At 40.6% G+C, this 22,921-nt stretch overlaps 2 protein-coding genes across 3 annotated transcripts in view; one reads left to right on the forward strand and one right to left on the reverse strand.

Moving 5' to 3' along the window:
- LOC138973308 (arylsulfatase B-like) overlaps positions 1-22,921 on the reverse strand; it is a 443,818-nt gene that overhangs the window by 90,578 nt on the left and 330,319 nt on the right. The window lies entirely within an intron of this gene.
- Positions 2,880-22,702, forward strand: LOC138973298 (tubulin-specific chaperone cofactor E-like protein). Of its 2 annotated transcripts, none has more exons than XM_070346017.1 (9): positions 2,880-3,067; positions 4,347-4,438; positions 5,797-5,937; positions 6,510-6,655; positions 7,230-7,401; positions 9,811-10,108; positions 13,539-13,884; positions 18,035-18,186; positions 18,677-22,702. In XM_070346017.1, the coding sequence occupies exons 2-9, from the start codon at positions 4,378-4,380 to the stop codon at positions 18,990-18,992; spliced, it is 1,632 nt and encodes a 543-aa protein (XP_070202118.1). In that variant the 5' UTR covers positions 2,880-3,067; positions 4,347-4,377; the 3' UTR covers positions 18,993-22,702. The 2 variants fall into 2 exon arrangements, with proteins under 2 accessions (XP_070202118.1, XP_070202119.1); XM_070346018.1 differs by having other exon boundaries at positions 9,814-10,108.

Consider the following 22,921-nt stretch of genomic DNA (forward strand, 5'->3'; position numbering starts at 1 on the left):
TACCCAGGAACTCTCATGTCAAATTTCATAAAGATCGGTCCAGTAGTTTAGTCTGAATCGCTCAACACACACACACACACACACACACACACACACACACACACACACACATACACCATATGACCCTCGTCTCGATTCCCCCCTCTACGTTAATACATTTAGTCAAAACTTGACTAAATGTAATGAATTAAGTCGTCAGTTTGTGGTTGTAATGCGACTCGCTGTACCTGCAATAGCACGTTATTGTTTACCTCTGAATCTAATAATTATGCAACAAACGACTGCGTGTGGCACGAACTGAGCGCTAGCGGTTGATCGTTCAAAAAACTGGCGATATGCAGAAAGTGCGTCTGCTTGGGGAAACACGACCTTGCTTCTAGGTTCCCTTTTTTCAAACTTTAACAAACTTCGAATTGTATTGAACTTGTCTTGATGAAAAGAGTATGTTGGTAAAACATTCTAAAAGTTTCAAAGCAATCCACTAAGTCATTGTTGAAATACAGCGCTTCTTGTCATAATACCCCTACAAATGACGAAAAAAACCTCCCGTTTTTGACCGCGTTTGCGATCGACACCTGCATCATTAAGAATAGAATAGCACACGTAATACACAAGATAGCTAAACAAAACAATAATGTCTGGGTAGATATTTGATTTGGCTTTCTTCTCGTAGGAACAATTAAGTGGCAACGGTTTGCCTATTGTGATTTTTGTTCAACTTTCAATTGAGCCCTTCTGTTTTTGTCTAGTCGATTTTGAAGGTACCCTTAATTGAGCGGCGGTCACGTGATACCTATAAAATAAATCTTTAAACCAAAAGGCGATACAGATAGTCAGGTAAACGACCTTCACTGGCATCTAAAGTTTAGATGAAATGACACGAGAATTAACGCATTAATTTGGGTGCACAATCTGTTGCAATACATTTTTAGCCAAGTTTATATATAAAAAAAACAACTACGAACGCATACAATAATGTACCCTTTTCCATTTTGCTCTAAAATGTTAGTGGGTTTTTTTTTCTCCAGATTTATATCAAAGTTTTAGGCCGCAGAGAAAATTAGTTGGATTGACATTGGATCACTATAACCCGCGAGTCAGTCAACCTGCAAAATGGGTGACAATTATTTTGCGACCAGACTAGCAGAATGCACTGGGTGTTCTCGCGGAAGGGACTTTAGCAGAGGGCATTTACCATTCACAAAACTTGTAAGTCCTTTGCAAACAAATATACAGTATGCTGCGAGTTGTTCAAACTCTCTCTATATATATATACATTTATAATAATAATAATAATAATAATAATAATAATAAATGAGCATTTATATAGCGCAACATCATAACTTTACAATTATGCCAGTCTTTGCGCTTGACACATTTAAAATTAAAACACAGTTATACAAGCATTTACATCTACATTCATAGTCAACAACGCTTAACTAAAAGCATACACCATCACACATACATTACAAAAGATTCTTCCACTAACTAAGTAATAAAAACATGAATAAAATAGGTAGTAAAAAACAAGGAAATACCAGCTGAATACCCTTAATCAAACAGAACATGTTATCAACAATGCTGAAAACAATGCTAGATGTTTATATACATTATCACTAAAACAACAAATACACTACATTATTTTATGCACACAACGAGCAGTTTTCATTTGAACAGCCTTTTTCCCGCCACCAATTGGCGTCTGTCATTTGTTTCTCAATGTGTTCCCATTTGTATTACATGTACTTTATTGTCCTATAGCTCGAAATTGATGAACTCGTCATTTTCTAGCGGTTTTTTACAATTTGCTTGAACATTAGATACAATTTGAATGACAAAAATAGGAGTGAAATGAAAATAGGTATTTAATACGCGCCACCCTTTAAAAAATGATTCTGAGAAAATAGGGTCAACAAGTTTTTCAAAATGATGTCGAATGTTTATAACATATTATGAAAATAATCATTTTATTGCAAGAAAGAGGTTGACAATGACAAAATGACATTACACAACGATTATAATATGGTGTTCAAATTACCTAATAAAGTTGAGAACCCAGAATCAAACTTCCGTCCCATCTCTGGTCTTAAATAGCAAAGGAACCAGAAGAATTTAAAGCTCATGCAACAAGTTGACCATTATTACATAAATAAACATACTATTTTCTTTCTAAACACTTCTTAACTTATTTATATTTTATGAAAACAAGTTTTCATTGAAATTCCAAACCGGCTTTGGGCATGTCACAATTCTAACCAAGCGGTTGCTTAAAAGAAGTGGCGATTCTGTTGAAACGCTTTGGTCAGACTTTCAAAATTCAGTCTTCATACTTTGAGTCACAATTGATGTATACACGTGTGACAGCACAAGATTCCTTTATCAGTGTTTTGTAGGGACTTAAATAACACTGAAAAAGAACGGAACATACGCTTATAGATTTTCTTTTTTTCATTACATGCCACAAACATTACGTCATTTGCACAATGACGTCATGGCATTGACTTTATTTTTTGCAACACTTTAAACATATGCCGTTAGTTTTGCTTCAGACTTTATACACCAAAAATGCATTGTGAGCAGAATTATGTGTCTTTTAGAAAGTAACCCCCTTTATTTAAGTCGAGCATTTTTGCAGACAGTGACCCCCTTTAGAGACACATTCTGTTATGAAAGCTGCCATTAGAAGTTCTTTTGAGGCCTGTTTAGGATAGCAGAGGTACACTATTTCACAAAGCAGATATATGGAGGATTCCCAAATGATAACAATTCACCATGTTGGTCATGTTGCCGGTCTCGATCAACCCACCATCATTCTCGTATCACTTCACGTGGTAAGCTTAACGGGATTACAGACACCGAGACAAAGTTTCAAATGTCAGCCACTTCCGGAGTAAACAGTGACGAGCAGGAACGGAATGAAAACACAACTGTCTGAGTGTCCCATATCCATGGCGTGCCGTGTTTCGTGAAAATAATAAGTTTACAGTCGTGTCTACCCTTGAACCGCATGTTAGGGGATCTTTCAGTGTGCACAGATAAGCTGCAGAAGGATTGTGCACTTTGGACGGTAAACTTGCACTTTTGCAATCATTGACATTTGACTCATTGGCTGAATCTTTTGCAGTTACACTTGCAGTTAAACTTCCAATGCTAATGATGACAATTCTTCGCGAGCACGCACACACACACACACACACACACACGCGCGCGCGCGCGTGCGCGGCATCTGGCTCAAATCAACTTCCAAGAGAGACTCACTTGAAATCGTCTGTAGTTGGCAGTAAACTAAAAGTAAGGTCATGTTTGACTTTAGCGTGATATATTCATATCTCACAATCCAGTGGCGTTTTTGACTTATTTTTGATACAAGTCCCTTTAACTGGTTAAACTTTAACCCAACCAAATAATATTTATTGTGAAATTAATTGACAGATTGAGCTCAAGCGAGGCAGGGTGGGGTTGGGGTGCGGAGGGGTGTAGAGTGACCCGGGGTGTGAACTGGCCGACCGTCCTTGCACTCAGACTGGTCAGCTTGGGTCACTCAGACCCCGCTACAGCTCACAGCCATGGTGAGGGGGATTAGGGGTAAAGCACAAGGCGGGGTGTTGCCTGTTGGGGAAGGGGCAAACAAATGGGCCGAATCAGGTGCACAGGTAATTAAGTAGCACAAGGGTACTTGCTGTTCTGGCGGTGTGTTCAAGGTGATTAAAAGGAATAAATGGCGGGGTAAATTATCATAACTTCTTTCATGGTCAGGGTTTGAATGAAAAGCACTAGAAAACAAGGAGCGAATGGACGGATGAATGAACGAAAGAACAATCGAACGAACGACCGGACCGACTCACCGACGAGCTGACGAACACGGTCACAAATCAACAAGGAAAACAAGACACAAGACAACAATCTTTGGTTCGGTCATTTGATACTATGAGTCATATTACTATGAGTATGATAGAAGAAAATGACAAGAAAATGCATACCAACAGAGTCGGACAGAGAACTTTCCCTCCCGTCCTTTGAAATGGCGGCTTTGCTGATGTTTTCCTTCAAAAACACTTGTAAACGAAAAGCATCCGTATAGTTCCTTCCATAACTTCGAAGGTATTTAATTTTAAAACGACTTGATTGTTACGCTTACAATCTTGAGCAGGTTCTGCAAAATTGGAGGCTGAAATAAAATGCCCCTGAATTGCTCTATGAATTTGTCACGCAAAAATAAACTTGACACTTGGCAAAGATGAATGTACATGATCACTATAGTACATACATGTCTTCAATGTTATGTTTCAGCATCATTGCACAAATATTTTAAATAATTGTTATGACTTTTGCATTTTTATTTTCAGATCTATACTTTGTTGGTTTACACCTGTCTTAATGGAGTCAGCAGGTTTTCCTTCACATGATGCTGAGTCAGGGTCAGCATTGGACCCACATGGTACGTCATTTACTTACGCAGAAGGGGGTCTACAGATCGCTCTATGTCGACCAAAAGTGGGTGTATTCCCAGTAGGTGGATTTTCTGTAGGCGTTCTTTTCTGTATACAGGGAATAAGCCTGGGTGTATTTCCTGTAGCGTTTCGCCGATCTCGCTGAAAGTCACTTACTGACTTAGCGACATTGGTAGAATTTGATGTTTTCTGATCTTTTTCGGTATTTCTTAAAAATAGTTTTTATTCCGTTTTGCAACTTTTAATTTGATTAAAAAAAAGTTGAAATCGATTATTATACTAATGAAAGAAAACGCAGCTGAAATAAATTACTCGCAATAATGACATACTGCAACGCGTTCCATAGTCTTTTCACTTTCGTTAGACACCATGGAGTTTACTTCAAGCTTTTGACTAATACGAGAGTGAAAGTGATTCAATGGACGAGAGTACCAGCGATAAAACCAGAATACCTGTGGGGGAGGGGGGGAGGGATGTTTCTTCAACTAAATCTGTTCGGATTATCCGCCTTTCTTAGCTGTATGCTGCAAACAAATTCAGTATTTCCGAAAGATTCTTCTATCGAAGCGACTCGAACAGCCATTTTTGAAGGGGAAGTAACACTCTAGACGGTAATTCAAATCGGTTTACGGTACCTAGTCCTGTGGTTGGCGCAAGATTGAGCGGTATCGTACTTTTCTACAGGTAAACCACCCAGTGTATTTCCTGTATACAGGGAAAACGTCCACAGGAAATCCACCTACAGGGAATACACCCACATTTGGTCGACATAGCTGACCCCTTCAGCTTTACTTACTGTGCTTAATTTACAGTTTAATGTTGAGGCAGATCTGTGCATCTGTCATTGCATTTGGGTTACAGATAAGTCCAGTGGAACCCCCCTTTTAATACCCCCTGATTTAACACTCATAGTGTGTACATGTTTGGACATCTTGGCTTATAAGTTATATTGCATGGGGACACAGTTTTGCATTACCCCAATTATTAATCTGATTATTTATTGATAAAAACTCAAGAAAAAATGTGTCTGTTGTTCCTAGTGAAGAATACACAACTGAAAGATTACAATTGTCACATTTGATTCAGTACATGCGTGTGTGTGTGTGTGTGTGTGCGTGTGTGTGTTGTTATTGTTGCTGGTGCAAAACTGAGATAAATGACAAAACAGCGTGAAGGCTATAGTGTCCATAACAAACTGTGGTTTCTATGAAAGCAAACTTTATTAGATACTTTGAAGTTGGACCATCCTTGGAATGATTTTAGATTAATACTGATGAAATTCCATCCATAGTTTGTTTTATCCATTCACTTTTTTTCTTCTCTCTCTTTTTTTCGTCTGTTACAGGCTCTGAAATTGAAAATGAAAGGTCTTCAGAGCAGCCTGGTTGCAGTTTTGCGGATGCAGCATGGGACAAGTTTAACTGGGAAAATGATCTTGATGACTTGGGTATTTATGTTCCTAAAAAGGGACCTGCCAAAATTACAGGTTTGCATTTTTTCACATGCCTTTATATGAGATGTTCTTGGAATGCTGCTTACATACGCAAGATTATTTTTTCAAAAAGGCTGGTTCAGCAATTTTGCTGAAAAGATGGCAACATTTTGAGAGAAAAAAGTTTACATTTTGCCTACTGTTGATTCCAAATGATATCACTAGTGTGTGTGTGTATGTCTGTGTTTTTGCATACCTGAGATCTGCATTCCGTACAAATTGTCAAGCAGTTGCCTCCCTTGCGATGAAACTCGCCCAGCAAAGATCCCTCCATTTTACAACCAATTTTTCAAGGTCGCTAGTGTATCCATATTCAGTGCTGTATGTATTTCATTCCCAGTGTGTGGGTGTGGCATGTGTGCGTGCTTGAGTGTCGGTGTGTGTGTCACTGTGTGTGTGCAGAAAAGCATGTACAATTAATGTGTGCGTGTTCACGTTTGCGAAGTGGTAATTTGATATAATTTATGGCGGTGTTGAGTTTGATTAAACTTTATTCCACAGCTGGAAGTCCAAACAAAAATGAACCATGTGCTGATGAATATTGTATGTGTAATGAACTGTTACAGATTCGGGTCACCTGATTCTACCGTGGCACGTCAACATGGACTGCTGTGGCATCACAAAAGCAGGGCAGCACAGCGACATGACTGGCATGTGTCAACACGTCATGGAACTCGACCTGGCTCACAATAACATCACCTCTATAGAAGAGGTAGATTATACGTATGTTAGCTGTGTATGTTGTATACATATATTTTAAGTGTTTTTGATAGAGAAACGCTCAGAAAGCTTTTACTTATTGTCACACTGGGCTAATTAGCTTACAACAACATATTACCTGTCTTTAGGGAGTGCATAAAATGGTAAAGGTATTCCAATAACCATATTTGACCGCAGGGGAGCGAGATGTTAAGAGATTTAAACTTTCCCAGGGCCAGCTTTATGAGGGCGGTGGCCATCTCCTCTCCCTCAATGCCTTATTAGACAGATCTAGATGTGGAACTTTTCAGCACGTGTATGGGAACGTGTATGGGTAACGTCATCAAATCGAGTGTTTGCGTCACGCTTTTGCCAAGATCTGAAGTCTTGGTGTGAGCAAAACAATGCATGCATTTGGAACATTGGAGAAAAAAGTGAGTCACTGGTGACGCAATATCTACATGTACGCATACAGGTCTTTGCTACATGTTCGATCATCTAGAACACTGTGTTGCCTTCCCCAGTTATAAATAAAGTCAGGCACCCAGTTTCCTGATGTCGTATTTTCCCAACTTTGGTGTGTGCAGGTGTTGCGAATCATCCGTTGTATGCCCAAGTTGACCTTCCTCAACCTGACCAGCAACCCTCTCAACTCCTCCGCCATCGCCACGGCAACCACAAACAGCTCTGGTGGCAACACACCTGACGTGCAAGATGATGAGTGTAACGTCAGCGTCACGATGGGTGTCTCTCAATCAGGTGAAGAATCCTTTTGCCAATAGCAGTGTTGTTCCCAGGCCTTGGTCTTACTTCCGCAGAACATCCGATTAGAAAACACGTTGAAAATTGTATGCGTTGATGACACAACCATTTGTCGAGGATAGCGTAGGCACCCGGTCTGCTCCCCGCCTAAAAAAGGCCAGTGCCGTTCCGTCTTCGAGGGACTGCGTGGGTTTCATTTCGGAGTTTTCCTTCTCCTAGACGAGTTTCCTTCCATGGATGATGAGCCTCCTCTACCCTCGTTTTGAATTCAGAGTGGTCTTCTCTTAGGATAGCTGCCTGCCAGGGTTGACGAGCCTATCCTGCCCGGCTATTTGACCCATAGCTGGAGGTTGGTTCAAATTGTATGCAACCTGGATTGCTTTCAACCACTAATCAGCACTCAGAACCGTTGTACGCCGTAACCAAGCTGCAGCCACTCACTTTGCACTAATAAATCGTCAGTGAGACGTCCTTGTATACAATTCTCCCAAATGCTAAACTGCATGGGAAACATAGTTTACCCTTTCCGACTATTTTTCATGCAGGGACAGGGACAGATTTCCAATCACTTCCAGCTTCAGAAAAAAACCGAGAAGTCATTACGTCCCTTTGTTTAAAAACATGACGCGACAGTGACAACCCTTTTCTTAATTCTTGTCTTAAAGAACCGGAAGTTTGTGTTCCCCCAACAAATGGGGAAAGCCGAGACTAATAATGGTGGCCCCCATGCGCTAAGTCCCAAACCCTACCGCAAGTTGTGAATTGCAGTGTTGTTCCAAGGGCTCAGTCTTGCCTGTGCCAATAAAGGCATTGTTAATCCCAGGTTTCCGTCTTCACTTAATCTCGCATCTTTTCTTGATCGGACGCATTGTTCTGACCCCTGGACGGTCGACTGTCCCATAGTTGAAACATGTAAGAGGTCCCCTGACCATCAATTATCCTACTATTAGCGGTCATCAAAGTCAGGATATTCGGACCTGCATGATACATTTTTTTTTTTTTTAAATTCCAATCCCGGTCCAACTTGCCTATTATCCTCTATGGCTGGGAACAACACTGTAAAGGTTTGGATTTTCCTTGCCCTAACAGATCTATCTGTCTGCAATAGAGAGAGTACATGTCATAACATAAAGAACGCATGAATCTATGGAGCTTGGAAATGAAGTGAGCTTTCTCAGTGTTGACATAAAGGGAAGTAACTCTGTCAAGAACAGTGATGAGTTGATTTGAACCTGGTGTAACGCCCACTCAGAAGTAACATTTATCTGATTTTGTATTCATAACATGAGCAGCAAGTTGAGATCACTTAGCCAGTGCTGGAGATCTGTGTTTTGGATCAATGTTTAAGTTACAGCCTCTGTCATGCAGTCAGAAAGACAAAATGTGTATGAACAATACAGAAAAAAACTAAAACAAGTCGCGTAAGGCGAAATTACTACATTTAGTCAAGCTGTGGAACTCACAGAATGAAACTGAACGCACTGCATTTTTTCACAATGACCGTAGTCCGCCGCCTGTGCAAAACAGAGTGAAACTGATGAGCCTGTTCAGCGTGGTAGTGGTTTCGCTGTGCTGCATAGCACGCTTTCCTGTACCTCTCTTCGTTTTAACTTTCTGATCGTGTTTTTAATCCAAACATATCATATCTATATGTTTTTGGAATCAGGAACCGACAAGGAATAAGATGAAATTGTTTTTAAATCGATATCGGAAATTTAATTTTGATCATAATTTTTATATTTTTAATTTTCAGAGCTTTTTTTTAATCCAAATATGACATATTTATATGTTTTTGGAATCAGGAAATAATGTAGAATAAGATGAATGTCAATTTGGATCGTTTTATATAAAAAAAATTATTACAATTTTCAGATTTTTAATGACCAAAGTCATTAATTGATTTTTAAGCCACCAAGCTGAAATGCAATACCGAAGTCCGGCCTTCGTCGAAGATTGCTTTACAAAAATTTCAATAAATTTGATTGAAAAATGAGGGTGTGACAGTGCCGCCTCAACTTTTACCAAAAGCCGGATATGATGTCATCAAAGGTATTTATCGAAAAAATGAAAAAAAACGTCCGGGGATATCAGTCCCAGAAACTCTCATGTCAAATTTCATAAAGATCGGTCCAGTAGTTTGGTCTGAATCGCTCTACACACACACACACACAGACAGACAGACAGACAGGCACACACACATACACCACGACCCTCGTCTCGATTCCCCCTCTATGTTAAAACATTTAGTCAAAACCTGACTAAGTGTAAAAAGTAGCATCACATATTAACTAGTAATCATGCAACAGGGCATTGGGAATATAAACTATTTTTCCCCTGGGTGTTGGATCGGGTGTGTGTATGGATAGCTGGATGTGCTTGTACCGCAATGTGATTTGTTTTCATTAGAAGCAGGTGCGGTTCCAGTAGCAACTTCAGTGAACAACAGAGTCAACACAGCGGTTGATGCCAACCCCAACACAGAAACAACACCCACAACCCCCATCAGTACCTGTAGCCCTGCAGCCAGCGCAGACAACAACAACATACCCAACTCTGCTCAGACGACGATGTGCACAGAAGATGGTCAAAACAGTGCCGCCTCTAGCGTCCATCCCGATGTGTTTCCCACAGTACGGCAGTTAGTGCTGAACGGCACGTGTGTGGATTGGTCCAGCATCGTTGTGCTACTCAAAATGTTCCCCAGGTTGGTTGATTTGTTTGGCTTTTGTTTAATTCTTCCTCTTTTAATTTTTTTTTTAATTCTGCGATGTGCAGACCAGTTCAGAGATGTGTCCTCTTTTTGTAATGTCTCAGAAGGTCTACTTCTTGTTCCTTCTTCCACCATCCACCATCCTGTTACCCCTCTCAGTGAAGACATTTCTCAAAGTTACATTTCTCAAAGTGAAGCACCAACTAAAAAAAAAGTATAATTTTGAGGGTTCCCGACAAGTGTCACTTTTTTGTCGTTTATCTCCCTTGCACTATGCCCAGTGTAAAATTGATAAGATTGTTCAAAAAACTTTTTTGGATATTTTTGCAGATAATGGTTCCATAACATACCTATAATGCATGTGTGCCATTATTTTTGTCAAAAGTGTCATATTTATGAGTCAATAAAGACAATATTTAAATAGTTCTATCTTCAACTTTGTTTTTCTCATTTCAGCCATTTTTGTGGCAGTTGCATCTTGGTGGTTGTGATTTCTCTGGCTGTAATTTAGCTAGAGCAATACATTTTTTGTGCAGTTTGTGCAGAATATAATATTCTACAAGATTACAAAAGGATTTTGTTGCCATTGTAGTAAGTCATAACCAGATTATTTCCAAAATTCTTTTTGCAGGGGTTACCCTAAAGCTCGACGGTTGTAGCAAAGAAGTGTCCCTAACTCCAGATATAAATATAATAATCAAAATCTGCTTCGTAATCTTGTAGAGTATACCCAGAAGAATCAAATAAAACAATAGTTAGAAGTATGACAGTCATATATCTGCTGAAATATCATATCCTCCCTGTACTCTACTTTTGTCCGTAGTTTGACTTTTCGTCGCGTAAAGCAAAAACCAGTGACCAAAATTACAAAAAGTGACTATCATTTGTCATTGTTTATTCATTTCTTTAATAAAATAACATTCAAACAATATAAAACATTTAAGTACAATAAAACAGCGCACTGGCCCATATGCCCTTAACCTTGGCAAACCATCGGGTAAAATATAGGCACACTTAATGTCCCTGTTATTGCAAACATAAAGACTGAAAATTGGCTCTTAGCATCATATGGGATTGCTCAAGGAACAAGCACAGCAGTATAGATTATAACACATAGTTATAGACGGGCGCAGTGGCGTGGTGGTAAGACGTCTGCAGCCTCCTTAATCGGGAGGTGGTGAGTTAGAATCCCGGTCGCTGCCGCCTGGTGGGTTAAGAGTGGAGATTTTTCCGATCTCCCAGGTCAACTTATGTGCAGACCTGCCAGTGACTTTACCCCCTTAGAGTAAGATGGAGATGACTAGCGACTTGAAGTCAGCTTCAATTTTGTTTGGAAACTGATGTTGCTTTTCCACACCCTGTGATCATTTAGCCGGATATTGGTCAGCAAAAGTTGACATTGCACAGCATTTTTGAAAAAGGCACAGTGCAGCTCACAGCCTTCGTTTTGCGTTTTTGTTGCAGTTTTGTGCATTTACAGTTCAAAATTCCTCCAATGGTAGTAAAACAAACCCAAAACCACCCAACGACGACATCTGTGAAGCTCGACAGTTGGCTTGTTCCCGCAAGTGCATAAATTAACCTAGTTATTACGTGGTGTTTGGTCAGAGTTCGATTCAACTGAGTGATTCTGGCCTCCATTTTGTTTTAAACAAACTCTTGATGATGTCTGACATAGTTTGCTAGTGACGTGTCTTTTTGTGCATGATGTGGTGATCTACCTGATCTAAATTTAGATAAAAAAATAGGTCAAGACCAGCCGGGACAGAGTCCGAAATTAATTCGTAAACAAAATCGCAGTTCTTGACTCTTTGGGTGCAAGTCAATGAAACTTGGTAGTTCTTCTAACGGATAGCTGCCTGAGGTATGACTAAAAGCCCCAGGGGCTCTGTGCACCTGGATTTGACAAGTTCAGTACCTTTAAAGAGAATTTGCGCAGTCTAAAGAAAGTCAATTCAGGAATTGTAAGCTTTGAGTCTGATGTGCATGTTTTTGAGTCACTTGAGAAAAAGTGACTCTATGTAATCGGTCAGTGTTAGTCTGTCCGGCCGGCCGGCCGGCCGGCCGTCCGTCCGGCCGGCCGTCCGGCCGGCCGGCCGTCCGTAGACACCACCTTAACGTTGGACTTTTCTCGGAAACTATCAAAGCGATCGGGCTCATATTTTGTTTAGTCGTGACCTCCAATGACCTCTACACTTTAACGATAGTTTCGTTGACCTTTGACCTTTTTCAAGGTCACAGGTCAGGGTCAAAGGAAAAATTAGACATTTTATATCTTTGACTACTTTTCTCGGAAACTATCAAAGCGATCGGGCTCATATTTTGTTTAGTCGTGACCTCCAATGACCTCTACACTTTAACGATGGTTTCGTTGACCTTTGACCTTTTTCAAGGTCACAGGTCAGCGTCAAAGGAAAAATTAGACATTTTATATCTTTGACAAAGTTCATCGGATGTGATTGAAACTTTGTAGGATTATTCTTTACATCAAAGTATTTACATCTGTAGCCTTTTACGAACGTTATCAGAAAAACAAGGGAGATAACTAGCCTTTTCTGTTCGGCAACACACAACTTAACGTTGGGCTTTTCTCGGAAACTATAAAAGTGACCGGGCTCAAATTTTATGTGAACGTGACTCATTGTGTTGTGAATAGCAATTTCTTCCTGTCCATCTGATGCCTCATATAATATTCAGAACTGCGAAAGTGACTCGATCGAGCGTTTGCTCTTCTTGTTTATTTGGAGAGGATATGACATTGTTTGTCTAACTGTCCGGGTTGCAACTCTTCCACAGGGCATAGAAATCCTGACAGTGTTAGTTTTAGAAAATCTCTATTGTTACAGAATTCAGTGATTATCTCCCCTGCCCTTCACAGACACTTGCAAACACTAGGAGGTACATGTACATCACTAAATACTACACTCATGCAAGAACACATACACATGCAAACACAAACATGGCATAGTGGCATAAAGTTATGGTAAACAAGTTTTTTGGTCAGTGTTTGTTTTCGATGACACTTAGGCAAACAAAATTAAGGAACGGTAGGTCAGTAACTTTTTTTTAGTTTTTTTGTTTTATTAATACGGGTGAATGTGTCTTTTTATACTGGCCAACAATCTGTGTCCAAAGAATATTGGAGAAGAGTAACTTTCCTTGTATTGTTGTAAAGTCTGAAAATATGAGTTTTGTCATTCTTGATTTATTATTTTTTTTCTGGACCTAATTAATACTGCCTTTATTTATTTATTGATTGATTGTCTTATTGAGTCATATATTTATTTATTTATTTATTTATCATTTCATGTATGTGTTACTGCATGTCATCTATTTATTGTTTTTAACTTACTTATTTTGCAATTGTTCATGTATTTATTCTTTTTTTTCTTTTTTTCTTATTTACTCACTGAATCTTTTTCAGCTTGGAAGAGCTACATCTGAGCCTCAACAACTACACCAGCGTAGACCTACCCCTCCACCTCACTTACCCCTCCCTCACCCACCTCTTCTTCAACAACGAGGACATTGACACCTGGTCACAGGTCAGCGGCCTGGGTCGCGCCTTTCCGAACCTGCGTCACCTGTACCTGGCCGGGAGCGCGATTACCTCCCTTGATGACGATGGATCCCGCATGGCTCAGCTGTTCCCCTGCCTGGAGATGCTTAGCTTGAACAAGACACAGCTGAAGGGTTGGGACGAGGTGGATAAACTGCGTCACCTGCCCGCACTGACTGACGTTCGGGTGCTTGGCATTCCGTTTTTAGAGGTGAGGGAAGAAGATTTTTTTGTTGGTGTTTTTTGGCTCACGTAAGTGTAGCCTATGCGATCGTAACTTTGTCTGTCTGTGCGTGCGTGCGTGCGTGCGTCTGTGCGTGTGTATGTCTGTGGTAGAAACTCTAACATTTGAAGACGTCACATTACATTGACGTCACATTATGACGTAAGAGGGTTAGACGTCACGCGAAGGAAGTACTGACAGTCTCGGTCATTATTATTTTGAGCGCGCCGAGACTAGTTGGCAGTCGTGTCCTTGTAAGTAGGCTACATGCAGACAGACAGATCTAGATCTAGTGTCTCGCTTTCTTGCACAGTTTCACCTATGCTCTTTCTGTGTGTGTGTGTGTGTGTGTGTGTGTGTGTGTACTGTGTGTGTGTATGTGTGACGGAGTGAGTTTGTGTTACTGTTTGTCGATTTCTTACGTGAGCCTTGATGGCTTCGCCTCTTGTTTTGTGTGGAGTGGGGATGGTGTTTGTTTTTGTAAGTGTGTGTCGTTTTATTTATTTTATCTGCTGTCTTTCTTTGATAAATTCCCTTCCTCTTTTTCTACCCCTCTTTGTGTCGTCTGTGGCGTTTGATTTATTTTATCTGCTGTCTTTCTTTGATAAATTCCCTTCCTCTTTTTCTACCCCTCTTTGTGTCGTCTGTGGCGTTTGATTTATTTTATCTGCTGTCAATCTTTGATAAATTCCCTTCCTCTTTTTCTACCCCTCTTTGTGTCGTCTGTGGCGTTTGATTTATTTTGTCTGCTGTCTTTCTTTGATAAATTCCCTTCCTCTTTTTCTACCCCTCTTTGTGTCGTCTGTGGCGTTTGATTTATTTTGTCTGCTGTCTTTCTTTGATAAATTCCTTTCCTCTTTTTCTACCCCTCTTTGTGTCGTCTGTGGCGTTTGATTTATTTTGTCTGCTGTCTTTCTTTGATAAATTCCCTTCCTCTTTTTCTACCCCTCTTTGTGTCGTCTGTGGCGTTTGATTTATTTTATCTGCCGTCTTTCTTTGATAAATTCCCTTCCTCTTTTTCTACCCCTCTTTGTGTCGTCTGTGGCGTTTGATTTATTTTATCTGCCGTCTTTCTTTGATAAATTCCCTTCCTCTTTTTCTACCCTTCTTTGTGTCGTCTGTGGCGTTTGATTTATTTTATCTGCTGTCTTTCTTTGATAAATTCCCTTCCTCTTTTTCTACCCCTCTTTGTGTCGTCTGTGGCGTTTGATTTATTTTATCTGCCGTCTTTCTTTGATAAATTCCCTTCCTCTTTTTCTACCCCTCTTTGTGTCGTCTGTGGCGTTTGATTTATTTTATCTGCTGTCTTTCTTTGATAAATTCCCTTCCTCTTTTTCTACCCCTCTTTGTGTCGTCTGTGGCGTTTGATTTATTTTATCTGCCGTCTTTCTTTGATAAATTCCCTTCCTCTTTTTCTACCCCTCTTTGTGTCGTCTGTGGCGTTTGATTTATTTTATCTGCTGTCTTTCTTTGATAAATTCCCTTCCTCTTTTTCTACCCCTCTTTGTGTCGTCTGTGGCGTTTGATTTATTTTATCTGCCGTCTTTCTTTGATAAATTCCCTTCCTCTTTTTCTACCCCTCTTTGTGTCGTCTGTGGCGTTTGATTTATTTTATCTGCCGTCTTTCTTTGATAAATTCCCTTCCTCTTTTTCTACCCCTCTTTGTGTCGTCTGTGGCGTTTGATTTATTTTATCTGCTGTCTTTCTTTGATAAATTCCCTTCCTCTTTTTCTACCCCTCTTTGTGTCGTCTGTGGCGTTTGATTTATTTTATCTGCCGTCTTTCTTTGATAAATTCCCTTCCTCTTTTTCTACCCCTCTTTGTGTCGTCTGTGGCGTTTGATTTATTTTATCTGCTGTCTTTCTTTGATAAATTCCTTTCCTCTTTTTCTACCCCTCTTTGTGTCGTCTGTGGCGTTTGATTTATTTTGTCTGCTGTCTTTCTTTGATAAATTCCCTTCCTCTTTTTCTACCCCTCTTTGTGTCGTCTGTGGCGTTTGATTTATTTTGTCTGCTGTCTTTCTTTGATAAATTCCTTTCCTCTTTTTCTACCCCTCTTTGTGTCGTCTGTGGCGTTTGATTTATTTTATCTGCTGTCTTTCTTTGATAAATTCCCTTCCTCTTTTTCTACCCCTCTTTGTGTCGTCTGTGGCGTTTGATTTATTTTATCTGCCGTCTTTCTTTGATAAATTCCCTTCCTCTTTTTCTACCCCTCTTTGTGTCGTCTGTGGCGTTTGATTTATTTTATCTGCTGTCTTTCTTTGATAAATTCCCTTCCTCTTTTTCTACCCCTCTTTGTGTCGTCTGTGGCGTTTGATTTATTTTATCTGCCGTCTTTCTTTGATAAATTCCCTTCCTCTTTTTCTACCCCTCTTTGTGTCGTCTGTGGCGTTTGATTTATTTTATCTGCCGTCTTTCTTTGATAAATTCCCTTCCTCTTTTTCTACCCCTCTTTGTGTCGTCTGTGGCGTTTGATTTATTTTATCTGCCGTCTTTCTTTGATAAATTCCCTTCCTCTTTTTCTACCCCTCTTTGTGTCGTCTGTGGCGTTTGATTTATTTTATCTGCTGTCTTTCTTTGATAAATTCCCTTCCTCTTTTTCTACCCCTCTTTGTGTCGTCTGTGGCGTTTGATTTATTTTGTCTGCTGTCTTTCTTTGATAAATTCCCTTCCTCTTTTTCTACCCCTCTTTGTGTCGTCTGTGGCGTTTGATTTATTTTGTCTGCTGTCTTTCTTTGATAAATTCCCTTCCTCTTTTTCTACCCCTCTTTGTGTCGTCTGTGGCGTTTGATTTATTTTATCTGCTGTCTTTCTTTGATAAATTCCCTTCCTCTTTTTCTACCCCTCTTTGTGTCGTCTGTGGCGTTTGATTTATTTTATCTGCTGTCTTTCTTTGATAAATTTCATTTTTATTTGTCTACCTCCCTTTTTCTTCTCTTTCTCTCTCTCTCTCTCTGACTGATGCACAGTCTTTTGTTTACGTTTTCAATTATTCTATGTACGGTACATGTTCAAAGGACAGGTTGGAAGATTAGGCTAAGCCTAAAACCTTTATCCTTTTGTAATAAAGTTCTGAGTTCTCTCTCTCTCTCCTTATTTTTGTTCCTATGCCTATAAATATAATGTTGATTCCTTTTTGATGCAGGGTTTTCAGACAGAGAGACAATCAAAGACAGAGACAGGAGAGAAGGGGGATTTTAGGGCTAGGAATACTACAGTTTAGGAGGTGGCCCAAACGTAAACCAGTGAAACACTGCTAACCCCGAAGTTTCTTTTCTTAATCTCCTACAACTTTTCACAGCAATACAGTGGTACTTGTGACGTTGGGCCCCTCTGATGAGTGGACACTCACGGAAGAACAACTTCTTGAGTCCCTTTGTCTGTTATATTAACCAAATAATACTTGTCTTGACAGGCCACCTGCAATATAAAGACACTTTTACCTGGTCCCAAGGGTGTCCTTTCATCACAGGTACCATTAGGGGCGGGGATGTAGCTCAGTCGGTAGCGCGCTGGATTTGTATCCAGTTGGCCGCTGTCAGCGTGAGTTCGACCCCACGTTCGGCGAGAGGTTTATTTCTCAGAGTCAACTTTGTGTGCAGACTCTCCTCGGTGTCCGAACACCCCCGTGTGTACACGCAAGCACAAGATCAAGTGCGCACGAAAAAGATCCTGTACTCCATGTCAGAGTTTGGTGGGTTATAGAAACACGAAAATACCCAGCATGCTTCCTCCGAAAACGGCGTATGGCTGCCTAAATGGCGGGGTAAAAAACGGTCATACACGTAAAATTCCACTCGTGCAAAAAAACCACGAGTGTACGTGGGAGTTTCAGCCCACGAACGCAGAAGAAGAATCGCATGTACCATTGTAATTCTTCTTCTTCTTCTCTACTTCTTCTTCGTGGTTTGGCACGAGTGGATTTTTACGTGTATTACCGTTTTTACTCTGCCATTCAGGCAGCATATGCCGATTTCAGGGGAAACATGCTGGGTATATTTGTGTCTCCATAACCCACCGAACTCTGACATGAATTACAAGATCTTGTCTGTGCGCACTTGGTCTTGTGCGCGGGTGTACACACTGTAATTCAAATCTTGCTTTGTACTCATTCTGGTCAAATATTCACTGATTGTTAGGAACAAGAGGAGAAGTCACGACGTGAGCAGCTGGTCACTCGGCTTCCCAACATCAAGCGACTGAACGGCAGCTGCGTGAAGGAGGAGGAGAGACTGGACGCTGAGCGGGCATTTTTACGTCTCTACCAGGACAGCCACTACAAGCCGGACAGGTCTGTCTACTCTCACAAGAGTCTGACGTTGCTGGGGTTTCACACTGTGTTCATGTTGACCAGAACTTTCAAAATCAAAAAACACAAGAAAGGTTAAAATTAAATTTCCGAAATCGTTTTAAAAACTATTTCATCGTATTCCTTGTCGGTTCCTGACTCCAAAAACATATAGATATGATATGTTTGGATTAAAAACACGCTCAGAAAGTTAAAACAAAGAGAGGTACAGTAAAGCGTGCTATGAAGCACAGCGCAACCGCTACCGCGCCAAACAGGCTCGTCACTTTCACTGCCTTTTGCACTAGCGGCGGACTACGTTCAGTTTCATTCTGTGAGTTCCACAGCTTGACTAAATGTAGTAATTTCGCCTTACGCGACTTGCTTTATATTGTTGAAAGTATACATCTGAAAACCTGCAAATGTTCTGAGCAGGACACAGCAGAATTATAACCTCAGCATGCAATGTACATGTAAACATCTTATTTTTCAGATTCTTTGAGCTGGAAAAGGTCCATGGCAGGGTAAACGAGCTGGCAAATGTGAACCTAAAACCACAAACCGTGTTCAGCATGGACATTGTCTTTGACAAGCATCGAGAACGCATGGAAGTCAACGCGAAGCAGACGGTGCGCGACTTCAAGAAGTCATTGCAGAACATTGCAGGAATGCCAAGCAGCAAGTTTGTGCTGTTTTATCTAGACAAGGAGACCCACTTTGGAGCCGACAGGATGATCTACCCAGACAAAAAGCTCTATTCGTACAACCTGAAAGATGGCAGTGAATTTATCATAGAGCCAAAGCATTAGCATAGAGGTAAATTGCTAACCAGACAGTATGTGAAGTCAAGAAATAGTTGCAGAACGTTTCAGGAATGCCAAGCAGCCAGTTCAACCTGTTCTATCTTGACAAGGATGTGCAATTCGGTGCCGACAGGATGATTTACTCAGACAAAAATATACGAAAACCTAAGGCCTAAAAAGAAAATAGGTGTGGTTACGGTAACCCGACCTACCCTATTTTTAGGGGCCGACCCTATAACTTTTTATTACATTTGTCAACAACAACAAAAAGAAAATAAGAAAACGAGTGCAGAAAACGCAATGAAAGCGAAAGCGCTCGAGTCGCACACCTATTTCCCTGTCAAGTAGGTTTAATTTGTACACATTAGAGAAAAAAAAGTTAAAAAAAAAAAAAAGTGATTGCCTACCTTCCTACCCTATTTGTTTTGGCTATGTTACCGTAACCACCCCTATTTCTTTTTGTGCCTAAAAGACGGTGATGAAACTTTATCGGAGAGCGCAAGCATTACTTACTTACTTACTTACTTCCCTTTATGCCAGTTGGCATGTAGGGCAGCAAGCCCAAGCATTAGCATGGAGGTAAATGCTAACCAGACAGTGTGTGAAGTCAGAAAATTGTTGCAGAACGTTGCAGGAATGCCAAGCAGCCAGTTCACTCAATTCTACCTTGACCAGGAAGTGCAATTTGGTGCCAAGTGGATGATTTACACGGACAACATTAAATTAAAATCATACGAAAACTTAAAAAATGGTAATGAGTGTATCCGAGAGCGCAAGCATTAGCATGGAGGTAAACGCTAACCAGACAGTCTGTGACTTTGAGATGTCCTTGCAGGAATGCCAAGCAGGAAGTTTGTGCTGTTCTACCTTGACAAGGAGGTCAAATTTACATTATAACTTGAAAGATGGCGATGAATTTGTCCTAGAGCCCAAGCATTAGCATGGAGGTAAACGCTAACCGAACTGTGCAACTTGAAAGACAGTGATGATTTCATCATAGAGCCAATTTAAGCATTTAGTTGTGAAGAAACTGTGAACTGGTTGTGTACATATATGCAGTATGCACTAAGCAAAGAGTGGGAGAGGGATTGGTTCGGATGAGGTTGAATGGACGTTTTCAGTAAATTTTTTGTTTGTTTGTTTGCTTAACGCCCAGCCGACCACGAAGGGCCATATCAGGGCGGTGCTGCTTTGACATAATAACGTGCGCCACACACAAGACAGAAGTCGCAGCACAGGCTTCATGTCTCACCCAGTCACATTATTCTGACACCGGACCAACCAATCCTAGCACTAACCCCATAATGCCAGACGCCAGGCGGAGCAGCCACTAGATTGCCAATTTTAAAGTCTTAGGTATGACCCGGCCGGGGTTCGAACCCACGACCTCCCGATCACGGGGCGGACGCCTTACCACTAGGCCAACCGTGCCAGTCTTTTCCGTAAATAACTATGTCAGGATGTTTAAGCAGTGTGGCAGAGTAAAGCTTGTTCTTAATATATGCTGCATGCAGCTGCATAAGTTTTGTTTTGCGCAGTAAAAGGGTGTGTCGCCCCCAGTCGTCGCTGATTGGCTGGCTGGCAATGACGCATTCAAATGACACGTTTTAACCTGATTTTACAAGTCTGACGATATTTCTTCGAAGATAGGTTCCAGTCTTGATTTCTGGCATCATTACGTGCTTTGTGTTATGTTTTTGTGCAAATTCATGCTGGATTACCCGAATCGTGGTGCAGCAAGGAGAAATTCGTTCTGGTATTATGTGAAATGAGTTGGGGTAGCCGTTCCTTTCAGTGATGCGACAAAACGAAAGCAAGTTAAGAAGCAAACGCTGCACGCAGCTGTGCTGCAATACAGTTGTAGTGCAGGTTACTGTGTATATTAAGACCAGGCTTAAGAATAACAGCCCCTTTTACTGATTCAAGCTTTTTAAAGCAAGGCATAGCAAAACGTAGCACGTTTATGACCAGGTTTAACCTGCCAATACGACAAACAACTAACTCTGATGTGTATATTCATTATTATGCAGTGTATAATCGAAATGATACCCTTTTCTTTTGAAAACATGCACATCGGAGCCACGATTCGCTGCCGATTGTTGCCGATCACTGGCAGTGATCGCTAAGCACATGTGTTCCTTAACTCACATGACCCCAAGCCAAACCGACGTAACATGTCAGTCAAAACATGTCAGCTTTCACTCTTGGCCGGCGATCATTGCGCACAAGTGCATAAAATACTCAATCATGAGTTAGTTGTGCATCAAGATAGCAACCGGCACGGTTGGCCTAGTGGTAAGGCGTCCGCCCCGTGATCTGGTTGGTCCGGTGTCAGAATAATGTGACTGGGTGAGACATGAAGCCTGTGCTGCGACTTCTGTCTTGTGTGTGGCGCACGTTAAATGTCAAAGCAGCACCGCCCTGATATGGCCCTTCGTGGTCGGCTGGGCGTTAAGCAAACAAACAAACAAACAAACAATCAAGATAGCGGGTACAATCGGGTAAGCAGTGTGCTACCTGGATCGCCTTGCTTTGAAAAGCTTGCTTCAGTAAAAGGAGCTCTTACTCTGCCACAGCACTTGAAAATCCTGATAGAGATATTTTCAAACATCCTATACATGTTGGTGTGTGTAAGAACTGTAGTGAGGGTGTGCACATAAGCAGGGGAGGAGGGAAGAGGAAACGAGGCGTGGCGAGGGGGAGAGAAGGGGTGATTTGGTGAGAGAGAGAGTTCAATTATGTGTGTGAAAACAGTGCCAAGGTTGTGAACATATGCAGGAGAAGGTGCGCTAGCAATTATGTGTGTATGTGTGTGTATGTGTGTGTCTGTCTGTGTGTCTGTCTGTGTGAGTGTGTGTCTGTGTAGAAGAAACAGACATTCTGTTTTGTTTAATAATTCTCTTGTCAAGTCTTTACAACAGTTCAGTGTGTGCATGTTGTATGTTGGCTGCTAAACGAACACATAACGTCAGAAGTATTCACAATTTATATCCCAGGAACTGTGCACTTGCATACTTGGCCACAGTTTTGTTTTAAGAATCAGTTGGACCTGGATTGAAAATTTTAAATATATATATACTTCGACATTTCCTTATAGTTCAGTTAGATGACTTACTGCATGTCAACACTTTTAGACTCTGTGTCAGATCAAAAAAGTATGTGTCATATGACCAAAGATCAAGGCCTGAGAACAACACAATATGAAATGATGATAGTCAGATCTTCTGCATCTATTGACCTCAATATAGGGAAGTGACAGTGTGTGTCTGTGTGTGTGTAAGACTCATCAAGCAAATGTGATTATATTGTTGTTTTGTTCTTGTCCATTTTCAGAATGTGGTAAATTCAAAAGGAAATGATTTAACTTGTTGATTTGAAGTGTACTGTTTGTGTGTGCATTTGTTAATCACTTTATGCATCCATGTTTCTTTGCACACATATATACGTTTGTGTATGTGTGTGTGTATGTGTGTGTGTGTGTGTGTGGGTGTGTGTTAGAGAGAGAGAGAGAGAGGGGGCGTGTTGGCTGTAAAACACAAATTGTTTTAACTTTGTGGAACGCGTTTTGCAATATTATACAGATCTCACGTGTGCAATCGATTTCAATGTGACTCATTAAGCAGTTCATAGACCTATATAGGTACCTGAGCAGTTGCAATGGAATTGATTTTGATTTTGGTACATTATCAGAACATGATAAAATCAAAAGGAAATTATTTGATTTTTCTCATTTGAAGTGTGCGTTTGTGTGTGCATTGCTTGTGTGTGTTTTGTGTGTGTGTGTGTGTGTGTGTGTGTGTGCATTGTATGAATGTGTGTGTGTGTGTGTGCAACTCTTTTTTTTGTTAGAACATTTTTTAATATTTTTTATTCATAATCAAATAATGTGCAGAAAACAAGCGCAAAGTCAATGACACATTTTACACATCTCAAAA

The sequence above is a fragment of the Littorina saxatilis genome, linkage group LG8 (assembly GCF_037325665.1).
Source record: "Littorina saxatilis isolate snail1 linkage group LG8, US_GU_Lsax_2.0, whole genome shotgun sequence".
In the NCBI taxonomy this organism is placed as follows: Eukaryota; Metazoa; Mollusca; class Gastropoda; order Littorinimorpha; family Littorinidae; genus Littorina; species Littorina saxatilis.

Bases quoted from the DNA above. Each gene is read 5' to 3' on its own strand.
- LOC138973298 (XM_070346017.1), top strand. From the start codon at position 4,378: ATGGAGTCAGCAGGTTTTCCTTCACATGATGCTGAGTCAGGGTCAGCA. The intron at 5,938-6,509 runs GTTTGCATTTTT...GAACTGTTACAG, and splicing joins GGGACCTGCCAAAATTACAG to ATTCGGGTCACCTGATTCTA. The intron at 10,109-13,538 runs GTTGGTTGATTT...AATCTTTTTCAG, and splicing joins CTACTCAAAATGTTCCCCAG to CTTGGAAGAGCTACATCTGA.